The 18,470-nt window shown below is 46.9% G+C and overlaps 2 protein-coding genes across 6 annotated transcripts in view; one reads left to right on the top strand and one right to left on the bottom strand.

The window, feature by feature from the left end:
- AASDHPPT (aminoadipate-semialdehyde dehydrogenase-phosphopantetheinyl transferase) overlaps positions 1 to 6,881 on the bottom strand; it is a 91,378-nt gene extending 84,497 nt beyond the window's left edge. For 2 of the 3 annotated variants that reach the window (XR_008889513.1, XM_056561614.1), the window contains exons 1-2: positions 6,417 to 6,881; positions 3,196 to 3,421 (exon numbers count right to left, since the gene is read on the bottom strand). Coding sequence is in view for 2 of the 3 variants with exons in the window: in XM_056561614.1 (XP_056417589.1) it covers positions 3,196 to 3,421; positions 6,417 to 6,593 (403 nt within the window). In the remaining variant the exon portion in view is untranslated. The remainder of the gene's footprint in view (positions 1 to 3,195; positions 3,422 to 6,416) is intronic. The other variant, XM_056561616.1, reaches the window with a different exon arrangement.
- Positions 6,882 to 6,975: 94 nt separating this feature from the next.
- KBTBD3 (kelch repeat and BTB domain containing 3) overlaps positions 6,976 to 18,470 on the top strand; it is a 33,586-nt gene continuing 22,091 nt past the window's right edge. Inside the window, exon 1 of one of the 3 annotated variants that reach the window (XM_056561612.1) lies at positions 6,976 to 7,091. The gene's annotated coding sequence lies outside the window, so the exon portion shown is untranslated. Of the gene's footprint in view, positions 7,092 to 15,224; positions 15,503 to 18,470 lie in introns of those variants that run through there. The other 2 variants (XM_056561611.1, XM_056561610.1) reach the window with 2 other exon arrangements.

Here is an 18,470-nt window from a genome sequence, read left to right as displayed (position 1 = left end):
ACCAGACTTTTTTCATTTTTAATGGGGAGGGGGGCTGTGTAGGGGTATGTGTATATGTAGTACTTTTTATTTTATTTTGTGTTAGTGTAGTGTAGTGTTTTTAGGGTAAAGTCACACGGGCGGGGGATTACAGCGAGTCTCCCACTGCGAGTTTGAGCTGCCGCGCAAAATTTGCTGCATCGCAAACTTGCAGCCTGATACTCACTGTAAGCCCCCTGCCCATGTGAATGTACCCTGTACATTCACAGGGGGGGGGGACCTCAAGCTGTTGCAAAACTACAACTCCCAGCATGCACAGTCTATCAGTGCATGCTGGTAGTTATAGTTTTGCAACAGCTGGAGGCACACGGGTTGGGAAACACTGAGTTAGGAAACAGACAATGTTTCCGAACCAGTGTGCCTCCAGCTGTTGCAAAACCACAACTCCCAAACATTCTCAGGCATGCTGGAAGTAGTAGTTCGGCAGCATCTTTAGAGACAGATGTTGCCGAACTACAACTCCCAGCATGCTTGGAGTTGTAGTTTTGCAACATCTGGAGGACTACAGTTTGCAGACCACTAATACAGTGGTTCCCAATCTGTGCCCTTCCAGATGTTGCAAAACTACAACTTCCAGTATGCCAAAACTGTCCAGGCATGCTAGGATTTGTAGTTCTGCAAGATGTTACAGAACTACAACTCCCAGCATGCCTGGACAGTAAGGGCAAGCTGAGGATGTGTAGTTTTGCAACATGTGGAAGGGCACAGTGGTCTCCAAACTGTGGACCTCCAGATGTTGCAAAACTGCAACTCCCAGCATGCCCAGACGCCAAGGGCTTTCTGGGCATGCTGGGAGTTGTAGTATACAGGGTCCCATTACAGCAATGCATGTCACTTTACGGCGACGTGCATTGCTGTAAAGGGCCCGACCGCGGCTGAAGAGGAACTCACCTGTAGCCGCCGTCTTCATCGCCGGGATCCGGGTCTTCAGGGAGGAGGTAAGTACCGGGGCCGGGCCCCAGCACTCCCCCGTCCCCCGCTGCGTCCTCCGGTCTTCCTCCCATCCTCTCCGGACTTCAAGGGACCGGGCAGGACGGGAGGAAGTAACCGTCCCACCCCCCTGCGATTGGTCGGATAACTAACCGACGGATCGCAGGGAATAGGAGGAGGTGGCCGGCTTGCCACCTCGCTCCTATACGTTAGCATGGTCCTGGCTGTCTGTGACAACCGGGATCATGCAAAATTACCGGGCGGTCGGGTTTCAGAGACCCGATCAGCCCGGTATCACCGCAGATCGCAAGGGCGATTTCCCTTGCGATTTGCCGACATGGGGGGCCTACATGGCCCCTCTCGGCGTTTGCCCTGGATGCCTGCTGAAGGATTTCAGCAGGCATCCGCTTCTGATCTCTGCCCGGCGAGCGGCAGAGACCGGAAATACAACAGGACGTTCTCTAACGTCCTTGGGCATTAAAGCCCAGGTAGCGGGGGCGTTAGAGAATGTCCTATGTCCTTAAGAGGTTAAAGGGGTATTCCAGGAAAAAACTTTTTTTTTTTTTTATATATATATCAACTGGCTCCAGAAAGTTAAACAGATTTGTAAATTACTTCAATTAAAAAATCTTAATCTTTTCAATAATTATCAGCTGCTGAAGTTGAGTTGTTGTTTTCTGTCTGGCAACAGTGCTCTCTGCTGACATCTCTGCTTGTCTCGGGAACTGCACAGAGTAGAAGAGGTTTGCTATGGGGATTTGCTTCTGAACTGGGCGGTTCCGAAGACACGTGTCATCAGAGAGCACTTAGATAGAAAAGAACGACTCAACTTCATCAGCTCATAGGTACTGAAAGGATTAAGATTTTTTAATAGAAGTAATTTACAAATCTGTTTAACTTTCTGGAGCCAGTTGATATATAAAGAAAAGTTTTTCCCTGGATAACCCCGTTAAGGGGTTAAGAATAAAAACAAAAACAAAAAAATCCTGTACATCATGGAAAAAAAACTGCAAACATTATTTTGGTGGTCAAACAAATTTCAATACTGGGAGTTTTAGTTTTGTAATTGGTGGAGGCGACATGTTGGAGTGGATGTGAGCCTCCGCACTGTGATGGTGAAAATGTCAGCACCATAAGGAGAGACCAAAATCATTTCTAAAATTATATATAAAAAAAAAAAAAATGTCATTGTGATAAATGGCTGCAATTTATTCTGAGCTGGAACATTTTAGCGCTGTGGACACAAAGGGCCACACTGGCTTAGTGGGTGAACAGATCACTCCACAGTGCGAACAGCGGGGTCGTCTTCATTAAACGCTGCATTATAGGAGGTTTAGAGCGGTCATAGACAATGCAACTATAATGAACACACAGAAACAATGTTAAAGATATTAAAGTATAACTGCTAAAGGCAGTAAAGATCTATATAGTATAACATTAAAGAAGCGCTCCAGGAATTATTTTATTTTGGTTATATAGTACAGCATAGGCTATAATTAGATAACAGTGTAGAGGTTCTTGTGTATGCCTTGTGCTTACTTGTTTTAGCTGAGGAGGTAGGCATGGAATTTCACACATTTGTTTCTGATACAGAGCATTGTCATGCTGCTTATATACACAAAATATCCCTGAGTGGTCCCAGGGAAATAGTTACCAACATAAACCCTGTCAGAGTACCAAGACCCTTACAGGGCACAAACCCTATGTACTTAGGCACCCTACCTAAAAAAGTTATCTTTATCAGGCACAGCTCCATAGATTTGGTAGTGGCCATGCCTGGTATTGCAGAGAGCTGCAGTACCAGGCAAATCCCCCACAAAATGTACAGAGCTAAGCCTGGAGCACCACAAACCCTTCACTGATTGGTGGGGGGCACTAGAATATTGAAGTGCCTTTAAAGGAGATCTGTATAACACTTATCCCCTATCCGAACGCTGGGACCCCCCCCCCCCCGCAATCTCATGTACGGGGCCGCGGCTCTGTATCACTATGGGAGAGGTGGAGATACAGCGTTTGTGCATCCCTGCCTCTCCCATAGAGATGTATGGGTGGGCGACTTAGGTCGACGACACGTGCATTAGCCGCGGCAATGCCTCGACCCTATACAGGAGAGCACGGGGGGTCCCAGCGTTCAGACCCCCACGATCCTGCGGGGGGATAAGTGTTAAACACTGCAAATCTCCTTTAATTTGTGCTGTGGTATAAACAGTAAAGACAATAACTTACCGGGCCGGTCAGTTTTCATTATGTCAACTCCGACCTGGAGCTCAGGCTCCGCAGCCAGGACGGCAAAATCCCCCTGATGGGAGACATTGAAGTTGAAGTTTGGGAACTGAGGAGGAGCTCCGCTGACCAAGAATGGCTTCCCCTTGGCTGTCCTGTCCAGCTGTATCTTATCCCAGGGTATCTGAAGCTTCTCTGCTATCAACTTTCTAATCAGGAGGCGACCGGCCTGAAGAATAAAAGAAGAGCGTGTATGAAGAGCGTGTGTGGAGAGAGCGTGCGTGGAGAGAGCGTGCGTGGAGAGAGCGTGCGTGGAGAGCGTGCGTGCGTGGAGAGAGCGTGCGTGGAGAGAGCGTGCGTGGAGAGAGCGTGCGTGGAGAGAGCGTGCGTGGAGAGAGCGTGCGTGGAGCCTCACATAGAGGGTGATAATACAAGATATCAACTCTCAGGATGGAGGATCCAAGATAGAATAATATAAAACTACAAGCACATGGACCAGCAATAAGCTATGGCTTCATGGGGACATATGGTCATAAGACGAGAATTGTAGGGTACCACAAAAGTCACATGACCTCAAAGTAGTTAAAGGGGTACTCCAGGGAAAACAAATTGTTTTCAAAGCAACTGGTGCCAGAAAAATATACAGATTTGTTAATTACTTCTATATAAAAATCTTAAAGGAAATGTCACCAGTGTCACCTGCACTAACCTGTCGGTACTTACCTTGTCCCGTTCCGTGGCTGGGATCTTCAGCCGTCTTGGGGCATGGGCGGAGCTTACTGACGTCACCACTACTGCGAGACCCTGCAGAGGGCAGCAGCGGCTTGGGGCATGGGCGGAGCTAAGTGACGTCACCGCTGCTGCTGCCTGCTGGGTCCTGCTGTGAGAGAACAGCAGCGGTGACATCAGTAATCTCTGCCCGTGCCCCAAGCCGGGTGCCCGGAGCGGAGCTAACGGAGGAGATTACCACAGACCGGGGCAAGGTGAGCACCGTTGTCATCAGTGTCACCTGCACCGGTATTGACAGGTTAGTACAGGTGACACTGATGACAGATTTCCTTTAATGCTTCAAGTACTTAGCTGCTGTATGCTCCAGAGGAAGTGATATAGTTTTTTTCCAGTCTGACCACAGTGCTCTCTGCTGACACCTCTGTCCATGTCAAGAACTGTCCAGAGCAGGAGATATTTGCTAGGGGGATTTGCTCTGAGTGTCTGCCATCCCTCCCTGATCAGACACCTATCCCCTTTTGGGGATAAATTTCCGAACGTTAGAGTACCCCTTTTAAGTCTATTTGAATTCTAGTTTGTAACAGTACCAAAAAACAGTGTTCTTAACGAGAATGCCTCCAGCTGTTGTAGAACTGCCTCCAGCTGTTGTAGTACTACAACTCCCAGCATAACAGCTGGAGGCACCCTGGTTGGGAAACACTGTCTTATGCAAAAAAGGAGGAGATAAGTGGCTGTCAGACACCTGAGGTGACGCTTATCTCCTGGTGGAATTAAGAATGGGACACAATCTTTAGACCCTCACTCATCCTGGATATTATCTATTGCAGCGTCCCCCGCCCCCTTGGCTCTCCAGCTATTACAAAACTACAACTCCTGCCAGGTCATACTGGGAGTTGTAGTTCTGTAACAGCCGAGAAGCCACAGGTTGGGGAAGAGCACACATTGCAGTCAAATGATTACTAAGCTCTGCCCAGGAACAAGCACAGATTAACCCCTTAAGGACCAAGGACGTACCGGTACGTCCTTGGTCCTGCTCTCCTTGGTCCTGCTCTCCTGATATAACGCGGGGTTACACAGTAACCCCGCGTCATATCATGGCGGGCCCGGCGTCATAGTGAAGCCGGGACCCGCCTCTAATAGCGCACGGCGCCGCGCGCTATTAACCCTTTAGCTGCGCGCTCAGAGCTGAGCCGCGCGGCTAAAAGTGAAAGTTGCCGGCTAGCTCAGTCAGGCTGTTCGAGATAGCCGCGGCTAATCGCGGCATCCCGAACAGCTGACAGGACAGCGGGAGGGTCCCTACCTGCCTCCTCGCTGTCCGATCGCCGATTGACTGCTCAGTGCCTGAGATCCAGGCATGATCAGTCAAGCGGCAGAATCATCGATCACTGGTTTCTTATGAGAAACCAGTGATCAATGATGAAGATCAGTGTGTGCAGTGTTATAGGTCCCTATGGGATAACAATGATCAGTGTGTGCAGTGTTATAGGTCCCTATGGGACCTATAACACTGCAAAAAAAAAGTGAAAAAAAAAAGTGAATAAAGATCATCCTCCCCTATTAAAAATTTGAATCACCCCCCTTTTCCAATAAAAAAAAAACACAGTGTAAATAAAAATAAAAATATATGGTATCACCGCGTGCGGAAATTATAAATAAAAATATATAATTAATTAAACCGCTTGGTCAATGGCGTGCGCGCAAAAAAATTCCAAAGTCCAAAATAGTGCATTAAGTCCTATCAATGCAAAAATGGTACCGTTAAAAAATTCAGATCACGGTGCAAAAAATGAGCTCTCATACCGCCCTGTACACGGAAAAATAAAAAAGTTATAGGGGTCAGAAGATGACATTTTTAAACGTATACATTTTCCTGCATGTAGTTAGGATTTTTTCCAGAAGTACGACAATATCAAACCTATATAAGTTGGGTATCATTTTAATCGTAAGGACCTACAGAATAATGATTAAGTGTAATTTTTACCGAAAAATGTACTACGTAGAAACGGAAGCCCCCAAAAGTTACAAAACAGTGTTTTTTTTTCAATTTTGTCGCACAATGATTTTTTTTTCCATTTCACCGTAGATTTTTGGGCAAAATGACTGACGTCATTACAAAGTAGAATTGGTGGCGCAAAAAATAAGCCATAATATGGATTTTTAGGTGCAAAATTGAAAGTTATGATTTTTTAAAGGCAAGGAGCAAAAAACGAAAATGCAAAAAAGGAAAAAACCCCGGTCCTTAAGGGGTTAAGTAAGCTCCGCCCAGGAACAAGCACAGATTGATTAAGCTCCGCCCAGGAACAAGCACAGATTGATTAAGCTCCGCCCAGGAACAAGCACAGATTGATTAAGCTCCGCCCAGGAACGCGCTCATACATTCTCTCCACCCACTTTGGGCAGAGCCTTAGCAGCTCCTCCCCTTCTTCGATCACGTGGTGGGCGCTGTTTCTCTCTATAGCCTCATACAGGTCATCTGTACTATATAACATATATACCATGGCAGCCTTGGCATCGCGGGTGAACATGAACTGTCCTATGCGCTGCTTCTCCTCGGGCTGCACACAGCGGGCACATCGTAACCAGTCATCCCGGCCGGGACTCCAGCGGGCACAGGGGAAGGCCCACCGCACACTGTCCATGAGCAGGCACGTCCGCACCGGCTGAGCGTACATAACACTGAGCACCGGGTGGTCCGCCCACTCACAGGACAGGACACGGGGGCAGCTATGCTGAAACGAAAGTGAAAGAAACGTGTCTCCAGCCTGAATGCGCACAGTTGGCGGCCATGTTGTCGAAGATCGTTAGGAAGCCGTTTTTGGTCTCCGATAAAATGGCTTCTGCAGGAGACGCTGTATGGCAGCAAGAGAATTTGTGTTTTTTTTGTCAACAAACTTTATAAACCAGATGCAATGAACAAGTATTAGAATAAACACTCATAGAGGCCTGCTTTTAGAGAGCATTATCTATGACAGTGGTGCCTCAAGCTTTTGCAAAACTACAACTCCCAGCATGCCCGAGCAATAAAGTTATCTTGCTGTTCAAACTATACAACCCCAAAGAGTTGAGTGACAATCTCAGCACTGCTACATCTACTTGTGACTACAGTAGTGTTTCCCAACCAGGGTGCTTCCAGTTATTGTAAATCCACAATTCCCAGCATTCCCGGACAGGTATTGGCAAGCTAATTTCGAGACTTTTAGATTGGCAATTAGCCATTGGTCCCGGGTGACCATCCGGTATAAAGCGTGCTTAGCTCCTGAGCGCTCTTCATAGAGCGAAGCTGGTGCAGGGCGTACATTTAAATATCACCCTATAGATTACCATTGTGCTGTTATCAAACAAAACCCATTATGCCAACTAGTCCAGCATTCATTGTAAAACTATAATAGCCAAATAATACCGCCAGACCATGAACACATATTACCAACACATAAGGGGAAATTATCATTTACCAAGAAATGTGCACCTTTGGCAGGTATTATTCTATGTAAACAGCACAGCAGAACTCCATTAAAATGAATGGGACTCTGCTGCTGTGGAATCGTTGTGCGGAATTCCTCGTGTAGATTCCCATGTGTGAACAAAGCCTTACTGTGTTGTACAACATGCTTCAGCTCACAATCTAGTCCAGTGTAACCCAACCAGGGTGCCTGTATCTGTTGCAAATCTACAACTCCCAGCATGCCCAGACAGCCTTTGGCTGGCCTAGCATACTAGGATTTGTAGACTTGCAACAGCTAAAGGCAACTCGGTTGAGAAAAACTGATCTCCTTAAAGGAAAACTGACATGTTCACTCCCGCACTAACCACAGGTACTGACGGATAGTGCGGGGGGACGCTAATTCATATGATCCCTACCTCGGTAAAAATGACACTTTATCATTATTCTGTAGGTCCATATGGTTAAAATGATACCCTACTTGTATAGGTTTGATTTTGTCGTACTTCTGGAAAAATCATAACTACCTACTTCCGAATATGGGGATGTATGAGGGCTCATTTTTTGCGCCGTGGTCTGAAGTTTTTATCGGTACCATTTTTGTTATGATCTGACTTTTTGATCGCTTTTTATTCATTTTTTTATGGTATAAAAAGTTACCAAAAATACGCTATTTTTAACTTTGGAATTTTTTTACGTGTACGCCATTGACCGTGCGGTTTAATTAACAATATATTTTTATTGTTCAGACATGGCGAGATCACATATATGTTTATATTTTTATTTGCATATTTTTTTATTAAATGGGAAAAGGGGGGGGGGCGATTCTGACTTATTAGGGAAGGGGTTAAATCACATTTATTAACACTTTATTGTCCCTTTTTTTTTTTTTTGCAATGTTATAGCACCCATAAGAGGCTATAACACTGCACACCCTGATTTACTACACTGATCACTGCCATGCATTAACAGGGCTTTGTTCAGTGTTATCACCGCTCGACTGCTCCTGTCTGGATCTTAGGCACAGAGCAGTCATTCGGCGATTGGACACGCAGGAGGCAGGTAGGGATCCTATTTTTTTTCATATCAACTGGCTCCAGAAAGTTATACAGATTTGTAAATTACTTCTATTGAAAAATCTTAATCCAGTACTTATCAGCTGCTGTATACTACAGAGTAAGTTCTTTTCATTTTGAATTACTCTTTGCTGACACCTCTGTCCATATCAGGAACTGTCCAGAGCAGGAGAGGTTTGCTATGGGGATTTGCTCCTACTCTGGACAGTTCCTGACATGCGCAGAGGTGGCAGCAGAGAGCACTCTCGTTAGACTGTAAATAACTACACAACTTTGTGTGAAGCATACAGCAGCTGATAAGTACTGGTAAGCTTAATATTTTTATATAGAAGTAATTTACGAATCTATATAACTTTCTGAAGCCAGTTGATATGAAAAAAATGTTTTCCAGTAGTCCAGCACTTTAGTGTCAAACCACTCATACTTTTTATTGCAATTCCATTGGTATCTATTCGTAGTGCAATTCAAGTATGAAAAGCGAGTACCGTATTTTTCGCCGTATAAGACGCACTTTTTCTTCCCCAAAACTGGGGGGGGGGGGGAAGTTGGTGTGTCTTATACGGCGAATACACGCCTATCGGGTCAGTCCCTGTGGCCATCAACGGCCGGGACCCGCGGCTAATGAAGGACATCACCGATTGCGGTGATGCCCTGTATTAACCCTTCAGACGTGGCTATCAAAGCTGACCGCCGCGTCTGAAGCGAAAGTGACACTAACCCGGCTGCTCAGTCGGGCTGTTCGGGACCGCCGCGGTGAAATTGCGGTGTCCCGAACAGCTTACAGGACACCGGGAGGGACCTTACCTGCCTCCTCGGTGTCTGCTCCGTGCCGGGATCCCCTTCATGGCGGCGCTCTCCTTCGACGTCATCGCGCACAGCCGTCCCGTCATCCAATAGGAGCGGCGTGCGGAGCGACGTGATGACGGCGACGGAGAGCGTGGATCCCAGGGATGAAGACGTCCGGAGCGTCGGGGACGCGGCGACAGCGATGGAGCGACATCCAGGGCAGCGGTGACGAGTCCGGAGCGGCGGGGACACGTGAGTATTACCTCCTATCCAGCGGTCTTCAACCTGCGGACCTCCAGATGTTGCAAAACTACAACTCCCAGCATGCCCGGACAGCCAACGGCTGTCCGGGCATGCTGTGAGTTGGAGTTTTGCAACATCTGGAGGTCCGCAGGTTGAAGATCACTGTTGGGTGCAGAATCTTTTTTTTCTAGATTTTGCACCTTTAAAATTGGGTGCGTCTTATATGCCGGTGCGTCCTATAGGGCGAAAAATACGGTACATGTTTTCAAATGATCTAACCTCTGTACTCTTAACTGTACAATCTTATATACAAAGTTACCAGCTTTCCATTTGAACCCGCACCCCACCAATCAGATTGTGGCTGAAAAGCGGCCCCCTGACCACAGGTGATACAGATATTAAATCAGAGCCCTTCACTCCATACACACATTTTCCTACTTTATCTTGGCAGCAATAGAATAAGTGGCACTGCAGCTAGACATGGCTTCAGATAGCTGCAGTATTATGATCACATCACACATGTATAGATCTAATTACCCATAAGAATTGTCAAATTTTGAGAAATTACATCAGGGGGAGATACCCAGATGAAAAGTATTGAATAGTAAAGACTAGACCTTTTACCTATACAGCCCCCTAGCAGATTCTGCACATATTAACCTCTCCATGTTCCTGAAGCTTGCAGTTCTTCTAGGCCCTATTTACACAGCAGAATTTCTGAGCAAAATCTGGCCAAAAAAAATTCTGCTTGGAAATTCTGTTGCAGCAGACTCCCATTGTTTTCACACAGGATAATTTCCGTGGAGGAAACGTCTGCCGCCAAAATTCAAATTCTGTCCTCCACAGAAAGAATTGACAGGTCAATTCTTTCTACGGAATCCTCCCGGAAATGCATTGCTGACTATAGAGACAGAGCATTTCTGAGCGGTGCTAGCAGCAACTGATATGTTGGTGCCTGTGGCGGACAGAATGTCTGTCTCGAATTTTTTTCCCGGCCGGACATTCCTCAAATATTCCGCTGTGCTAAAGGGGCCTTATGGGGATATCAATTTCACGCAGCCTAAACCATGAGTAATCAAGACAGTCCTGGTGGCTTCTGTCTACCCCGCCAGAATTAATCAATGGATTCCCCCCTATACCGCTGGGGACCTTTCTGATGACGGATAGTTTGGGTAGCATGAAAGCGATTACAGGTTCCCTTTAAATACTTGGTGCTGCTACAGGCGATGTCCTGATGGTGGAGCCACAGAGCAAAGAGGACTACAGGAACAAAAAGAGTGGGCAAGTATAATTTACAGGCTAGACAGACAGGTTGTAAGTAGAGCTGAGCGAATTTACAGTAAATTCGATTCGTCACAAACTTCTCGGCTCGGCAGTTGATGTCTTTTCCTGCGTAAATTAGTTCAGCTTTTAGGTGCTCCGGTGGGCTGGAAAAGGTGGATACAGTCCTAGGAAAGAGTCTCCTAGGACTGTGTCCACCTTTTCCAGCCCACGGGAGCACATGAAAGCTGAACTAATTTATGCAGGAAAAGTCATCAACTGCCGAGCCGAGAAGTTCGTGACGAATCGAATTTACTGTAAATTCGCTAATCTGTAATTGTAAGTTCAGAGATCGATTGATCTAACACAAAGCTATCCATTTACCTAGATGATCTCCAGGGAGACTATGGAAAGATAAGTAATACATATCTATCCATTTATAATACTAAGGGATCTACAATGTCACATACAAGGTCAATAAGCTGCTGGAGATGAAGAAATACACTTTCATTTCCGAGTCATCATTTTGATTCGGATGCAGTCCCATCACTGATCACTACGTGATTGATTCGGATGCAGTCCCATCATTGATCACTACGTCTGGTCCGTGCTTTGTGTCTTCTTCAGGTTGTCCTGGCACAAGATCATAACACTAAAGAGCTCATGGATGAAAACGTGACTGAAGACCCAGAACATCAACAGCACCTACTGATTCCTACATTCTGGAGTCTTCATTGGCCGCCTCCGAACCTCACTGCACACACAGGGCTGCAGCGGGGAAAGCCCTGTGTGTCTGCTTCTAGCACATACGCAGCGTATTTCCGGCTGCCCGGCAGATTTCTCGCAACGTCAAATTCACTGCGTATCCGCTGTGTGGGACCCTACCCCAGCTCCTGCAAAACTACAGACAAAGGATGTGTGGGCATGCTGGGAGTTGTAGTTTTGCAACAGCTATAGTCAACACTGATCTAACACAGTGCTTTACAAACAAAGCAGCTCCAGCTGTTGCAAAACTACAACTCCCAGCATGTTTGAACAGCCAAAGTTTTCTCTGACTCCTGAATGACAAAGAAGCTGATCAGAGTCTGTGAAAGCCGAATGACACACATAGTGAGAGCTATGTTGATCAGCATCCAACTTTACTAGGAACAGATAAAAATGTATGCATAAACACTACTGTGCAGTGATTTGCAGACTGCCAGGCTGCTCCCAGACTCAGAGCAGACGAGTCATCCACAGTGAGGGAGAGAGACGGACACGCCCCCTCCAGAAGGCAAGAAGACAAAGCAAGTGAGCAAGATATAAATGCTATTTGTTTGGGATATATAGGTCCTAGACACATAAAAACTACATGTGCATGATCAGGATTAGGTACCGAGTATCATTTCACTTTTTTTTTTTTTTTTTTTTTTAGCTATGACAGGTACACTTTAAACGTTACAATCCCCTGCAAACCATAATGTAAGTTAAAGGGGTTGTCCAGGAATAGAAAAAAATAGCTAATTTCTTTTTTTTTTTAAATGCTCCCTGTCTATCTACATGTTGGGTTCTGCAGCACAGTTACATTAAAGTGAATGGAGCCAAGTTGTAATACCACACACAACCTGGGGACAGACATGGAGCTGTATTTGAAAGAAATTAGCTCTGTTTTTCTATTCCTGAATAATACCTTTAACATACCGTATATACTTGAGTATAAGCCGACCCGAGTATAGGCCGAGACCCCTAATTTCAACCCAAAATCCCAGGAAAAGTTATTGACTCGAGTATAAGCCTAGGGTGGGAAATACATCATCCCCCCCTGTCATCATCCAGACCCATCATTAACATCCTCATCATCATCATCACCGCCTGTCATCATCCAGACCCTCATCATCATCACCTGTCATCATCCCCTTGTCATCATCCCGCACATCCCCCCCTTCATCATCCCCTTGTCATCATCCCCACCCCCTTCATCATCCCCTTGTAATCATCCCACACCCCCCCCCCCCTTCATCATCCCCTTGTCATCATCCCACACCCCCCTTCATCATCCTCTTGTCATCATCCCACACCCCCCCTTCATCATCCTCTTGTCATCATCCGCCCTCAGTGGTCTTCAACCTGCGGACCTCCAGAGGTTTCAAAACTAAAACTCCCAGCAAGCCCGGGCAGCCATCGGCTGTCCGGGCTTGCTGGGAGTTGTAGTTTTGAAACCTCCGGAGGTCCGCAGGTTGAAGACCACTGCGGCCTTCGACATCATCCAGCCCCCTCTCACCCCCCTTTAGTTCTGTACAGTACTCACCTCCGCTCGGCGCTGGTCCGGTGCTGCAGGGCTGTCCGGAGAGGAGGTCGTCCGGTGGGATAGCGGTTCCGGGCTGCTATCTTCACTGGGGGCGCCTCTTCTCCGCGCTGCGGGCCCGGAATAGAGGCGTTGCCTTGACAATGACGCAGAAGTACGTTGGCAATGAACGTACCTCTGCGTCGTTGTCAAGGCAACGTGACTATTCTGGGGCCGGGCCCGAAGCGCTTAGAAGAGGCCTCCCCGGTGAAGATAGCAGCCCGGAACCACTATCCCACCGGACCACCTCCTCTCCGGACAGTCCTGCAGCACCGGACCAGCGCCGAGCGGAGGTGAGTACTGTACAGAACTAAAGGGGGGTGAGAGGGGGGCTGGATGATGTCGAAGGCCGCAGTGGTCTTCAACCTGCGGACCTTCGGAGGTTTCAAAACTACAACTCCCAGCAAGCCCGGACAGCCGATGGCTGCCCGGGCTTGCTGGGAGTTGTAGTTTTGAAACCTCTGGAGGTCCGCAGGTTGAAGACCACTGCGGGTGGAGAGTTCACTCGAGTATAAGCCGAGGGGGGTGTTTTCAGCACGAAAAATCGTGCTGAAAAACTCGGCTTATACTCGAGTATATATGGTAGACTGGTATTCAATTTAAAGGGGTAATCTGGTGGAAAACTTTTTTTTAAAATCAACTGGTGCCAGAAAGTTACTGTAAACAGATTTGCAAATTACTTCTATTAAAAAATCTCAATCCCTCCAGTACTTATTAGCTGCTGAATAATACAGAGGAAATTTTTTACTTTTTGGAACACAGAGCTCTCTGCTGAATCACGAGCACAGTGCTCTCTGCTGACATCTCTGTTCATTTTAGTTACGGTCCACGGCAGTACATGTTTGATATGGGGATTTTCTCCTACTTGGGACAGAAAATCCCGACTGGTATTCCCACCTATGGCATATCCACAGGGTGTACGCCATATATGTCTGATAGGTCTGGGACCTGCCAAATGGCTCATAGTGTTTAAACTGTACCTGTCAATAAGAGATTTAAAAAAAAAAAAAAAAAAAAAACGTGTCCTAACTACATGTCAAAAGTTTATTCCGGGTGGGGTCTAGGGGGGAGATTTATCAAAACCTGTGCAGAGGAAAAGTTGCCCAGTTGCCCATAGCAACCAATCAGATCGCTTCTTTCCTTTAGCAGAGGCCTTGTTAAAAATGAAAGAAGCGATCTGATTGGTTGCTATGGGCAACTGGGCAACTTTTCCTCTGCACAGGTTTTGAAAAATCTCCCCTTAGGTGTTCGGACCTTGAGTGATAATGAGAACGAGCAGGGAGGGAAGCCCACTGCTGTGTGCTTCTTTCCCTTCTCTGTGTCTATGAACCCAGGATGGCCCCATAGACTTACAATATGAGTCGTCTTGGTCCCTTCATACAGAGCCGGGAGAGAACGCTCGAATCGCACACATCTTTGATCGGTCAGGGCAGTGGTTTCCAAATGGTGTGTCTCCAGCTGTTGCAAACTACAACTCCTAGCATGCTCGGACAGCCTTCGGCTGTCCGGGCATGCTAGGAGTTGTAGTTTTGCAACAGCAAGAGACACCCTGTACGGAAAACATTGGGTCAGGTTCTTAACATTCAGCATTCTCTACGACAATTTTTTGTTTTAGTTTTTTTCTCTACGAATTTTTTTTCGTTTTTCACTTTTTAATTGGCGTTACATAAAAAGCGTAGCTCCCATTAAGGTCAATGGAATTGACGCACGCATATACATTACATTAATGTCAGCCGACCAAATGACGTGTATGGGGGGGGGGGGCTTCCTCCTGGACATATGGATGCACCCCTATAAGTCCTAAGAATAACCCAACAGGCCTATTTTGATTGCCATTATGCATGATTTTACATAGGACTGCTATTTTACATAGGACCCGTTGTGCTGCTACTGCTCTGGCTAACTCAGCTCAACTGCGTCAGTAACAGGTTGCCCACAAATTGCACCATATCCATCCAACAAACCGTGACTGTCTCAGTTTTACGGAGGCGTGAATATTTCACGTCATATCCACACACGTCTATTGTCACATTGGCTGTCAGAGACGTTTGTCCTCCAGCACGGTGCCAGGCGATGGTTAATTATTCAGCCCCCCCCCCCCCCCATTATCCCTGTACACTGAACAGCAGGCAGGGCTGGAGGCTGTACGCTGCTCCCTCCATCCAATGCTGTCCTATGAATGATCCTCCAATAGTAGGAGCCGGAGTGACCACCAGTCAGGGGCCGGATAACAATGGCAGACGTTGTGCCGGACCCCCTTACTGGCTGCTCCTCCTGTGATGATGCTGTTGATACAATGTTACATTGTCAGGTATTCGTGTGGCCATGTAAATGTGACAGATGCAGCTGTGTGCTGGAGCGCTGCCTGCCCTGAGACTGCCTGCCTGCCTGCCTGCCCACCCAGCATCCACACAGGTACAGCCAGGATCACCCCCACTGCAGTGTACATATCAAGTGCGTATATATGTGTTTATTTATGTACTTTTGAACAGTATACAGTAGAATCTCCCAATAGTGGACACTCACAGGGAATAAAAAAGCGTCTACTAGAGATGAGCGAACTTACAGTAAATTTGATTCGTCACAAACTTCTCGGCTCGGCAGTTGATGACTTATCCTGCATAAATTAGTTCAGCTTTCCAGTGCTCCGGTGGGCTGGAAAAGGTGGATACAGTCCTAGGAGACTCTTTCCTAGGAATGTATCCACCTTTTGCAGCCCACCGGAGCACATGAAGGTTGAACTAATTTACGCAGGAAAAGTCAGCAACCGCCGAGCCGAGAAGTTTGTGACGAATCGAATTTACTGTAAGTTCGCTCATCTCTAGTGTCTACTATTGAGAGATGTCCCCTATTGGAAAAAAAAAGCTAAAAAATAACCAAATACTGTACTGTCCTCACTCCAGAGTGTAATTACCTATAAAACGTGAGAAAAGCAATGTTACAGTACAATCTCCCAGTGCAGTTTAATCTCCCTTTATTCCCCCCCCCCCCAGTATCATTTTATCCCCCTTTTTATACCTTGCACCAACTTATTTCCCAGTGCATTGTGCCGAATTATACCCCCCCCCCCCCCCACCCCATGACCACAGTGCTCTCTGCTGACCTCTGCTGTCCATTTTAGGAACTGTCCAAAGCTGGAGAAAATCCCCATAGCAAATATATGCTGCTCTGGACAGTTCCTAAAATGCACAGCAGGTCAGCAGAGAGCACTGTGGTCATGACATCAGAGGAAATGCATTTCTTTTTTGGATTTCTCTTTAGTATACAGCCCCTAAAAAGTAATGGAAGGATTAAGATTTTTTAATAGAAGTGATTTACAAATCTTTTTAACTTTCTGGCACCAGTTGATTAAAAAAAAAAAAAGTTTTCCACGGGAGTACCCCTTTAAAAACTGTCCGCTATTGGGAGGTGTCCCCTAACGGAGATTTTGCTGTATAAGATACATGTGTAACAGGTTTTGAGGATGTCCACCTGTTGTCCTTTACCCTTGTTAGCTCTCTGCGCTCGGCAGGCCAATCCTGAGCCTCCGTTATCTGGGAGTTTTGTTACATATCTGTGGTAATGCCTCCACCCAATGGAGCATCCAGGGTTGTTGCGTCCCGTTGGGAACATCTCTATGTGATTAAGAAAACTGAAACAACGCTAACTTGAACCTACTTTTATTGTGCACAAAGCAGAGCTTTCCAAACTTTTCATGTTGGTGACCCATTTTAGACATACATAGTTTGGTGACACACCCCTCACCGTACCGTACAGCTACCCCCAAACCCCCCTCCCCAATGCCATTTCATCACCCCCTTTGCCACTTCATCCCCTCCATCATCCCCCTGTGCAATTTACTCCCCCCATGCCACTTTATATCCCCATTTTGATCCCTACAATGCCACTTCATTCCTCCCCCCCTTGAACCCACCCTTTGCCACTTCATCACCCCTCTATATCACCCCATATGCAATTTAATTCCCCCTTGATCCTCCCCTGTGCCATTTCTACCCCGCCCCTCTTGACCACCCCGTTCCACATAATTAACCCCACTTTGTCAACCCGTGCCACATTATTAACGTCTTGATCCTCCCCTGTGCCATTTCATCCCCCCTCGTTACCACCCCCTGTGCCATTTCAACCCCCCTTTATCACCCCCTGTGCCACATCATTTCCTCCTCTGATCCTCCCTCTGACCCCCTACTGTGCATTTCTTATCTGTCCTGTGTCCCCTGATGCACTCTGGCAAGCTCAGGTGCATGGGTTCGGTGGGACAGACATCCTCTGTTCTGCACTGACTAGTGACTCCCCTCATGTCAGGGATGTCACTTGTCAGTGCCGGCAGCCACCGCCCACTGATTTAAAGTGGCTGCGACCCATGCTGCAGATCTTGAACAGTTAGCTGGCACTGCGGCCACTTGAGCAGCAACACACCTGGGGATTGCCACCAACACACTAGTGTGTCGCAGCACCCAGTTCAGAGAGGCCTAATGTATGGATGTGGAGTCCTGTTGGGAATATCTCTGAATAATTATTAAGACTAACACAAAGCTAACCTGAACCACCATACACAACATAAGAAAACAGTAAGGCACGGTGCAGAACAAAAATCAGCCAAATGCCATATGTGTATATAGGTCTTATCCACTCACAATAAAACCTGCGGCCCACCATAATCTTACACCTAGTGGCCGTTGGGTACCTTCACTTGGTGCACAATAAAAAGAGGGGGCACATACAGAGTTCTTCTCCATAGTGTTACTTGAAATAGGCTGAAACTCTCAAAATGTCAGTAAAATGGAGATTTAAGTCTTTTATCTGTATGTAAGCTGAGGATGCCTTGTTGTGGAGCTGGGAATGAAGAGTGTCAGGCTTACCCTTTCACAGGCAGTAACTCCGGTCACTCCAGCTATACAATTCACTACTTACAGAGGGCTTTTCTGCAACCAGCTCTGGATCTTGTCAACTTGTCAATAGATTCCTCTCTCTCTTGGGAGCAGATCCCGACAGGCTGTTTCCTCTGTGTCCTCCCTCTTTCTGCTGACCTGCAATAATCCAAGATGCCACAAGCACATGTCCAGGCTCCTCCTTCACCAGCTCCAGTTACTATTAAAGGGGTACTCTGCCCCTAGACATCTTATTCCCTATCCAAATAATAGGGGATAAGATGTCTGATCGCAGGGGTCCCGCCTCTGGAGACTCCACCGACGTACACTAAGGGGGCATAACAGTGACATCACGAGCCTCTGCCCCGCATCACCAGTCATCCAGCACAGAGTGAATTTCGCTCTGTGCACCAGATGTCTGGGCTGCTGAAGCTGAGATCGCGGGGGTCCCCAGTGGTGTGACCCCCACGATCAGACATCTTATCCCCTATCCTTTGGATTTAGGAGCAGAGTACCCCTTTAAGTTTATTCACTTGTGCCATCTGCCATCTACT

Source organism: Hyla sarda, chromosome 2 (genome assembly GCF_029499605.1).
Source record: "Hyla sarda isolate aHylSar1 chromosome 2, aHylSar1.hap1, whole genome shotgun sequence".
NCBI classification, from domain to species: domain Eukaryota; kingdom Metazoa; phylum Chordata; class Amphibia; order Anura; family Hylidae; genus Hyla; species Hyla sarda.
The sequence above is the reverse complement of the archived record's forward strand: the minus strand, read 5'-3'. Positions and strand labels throughout refer to the sequence as shown.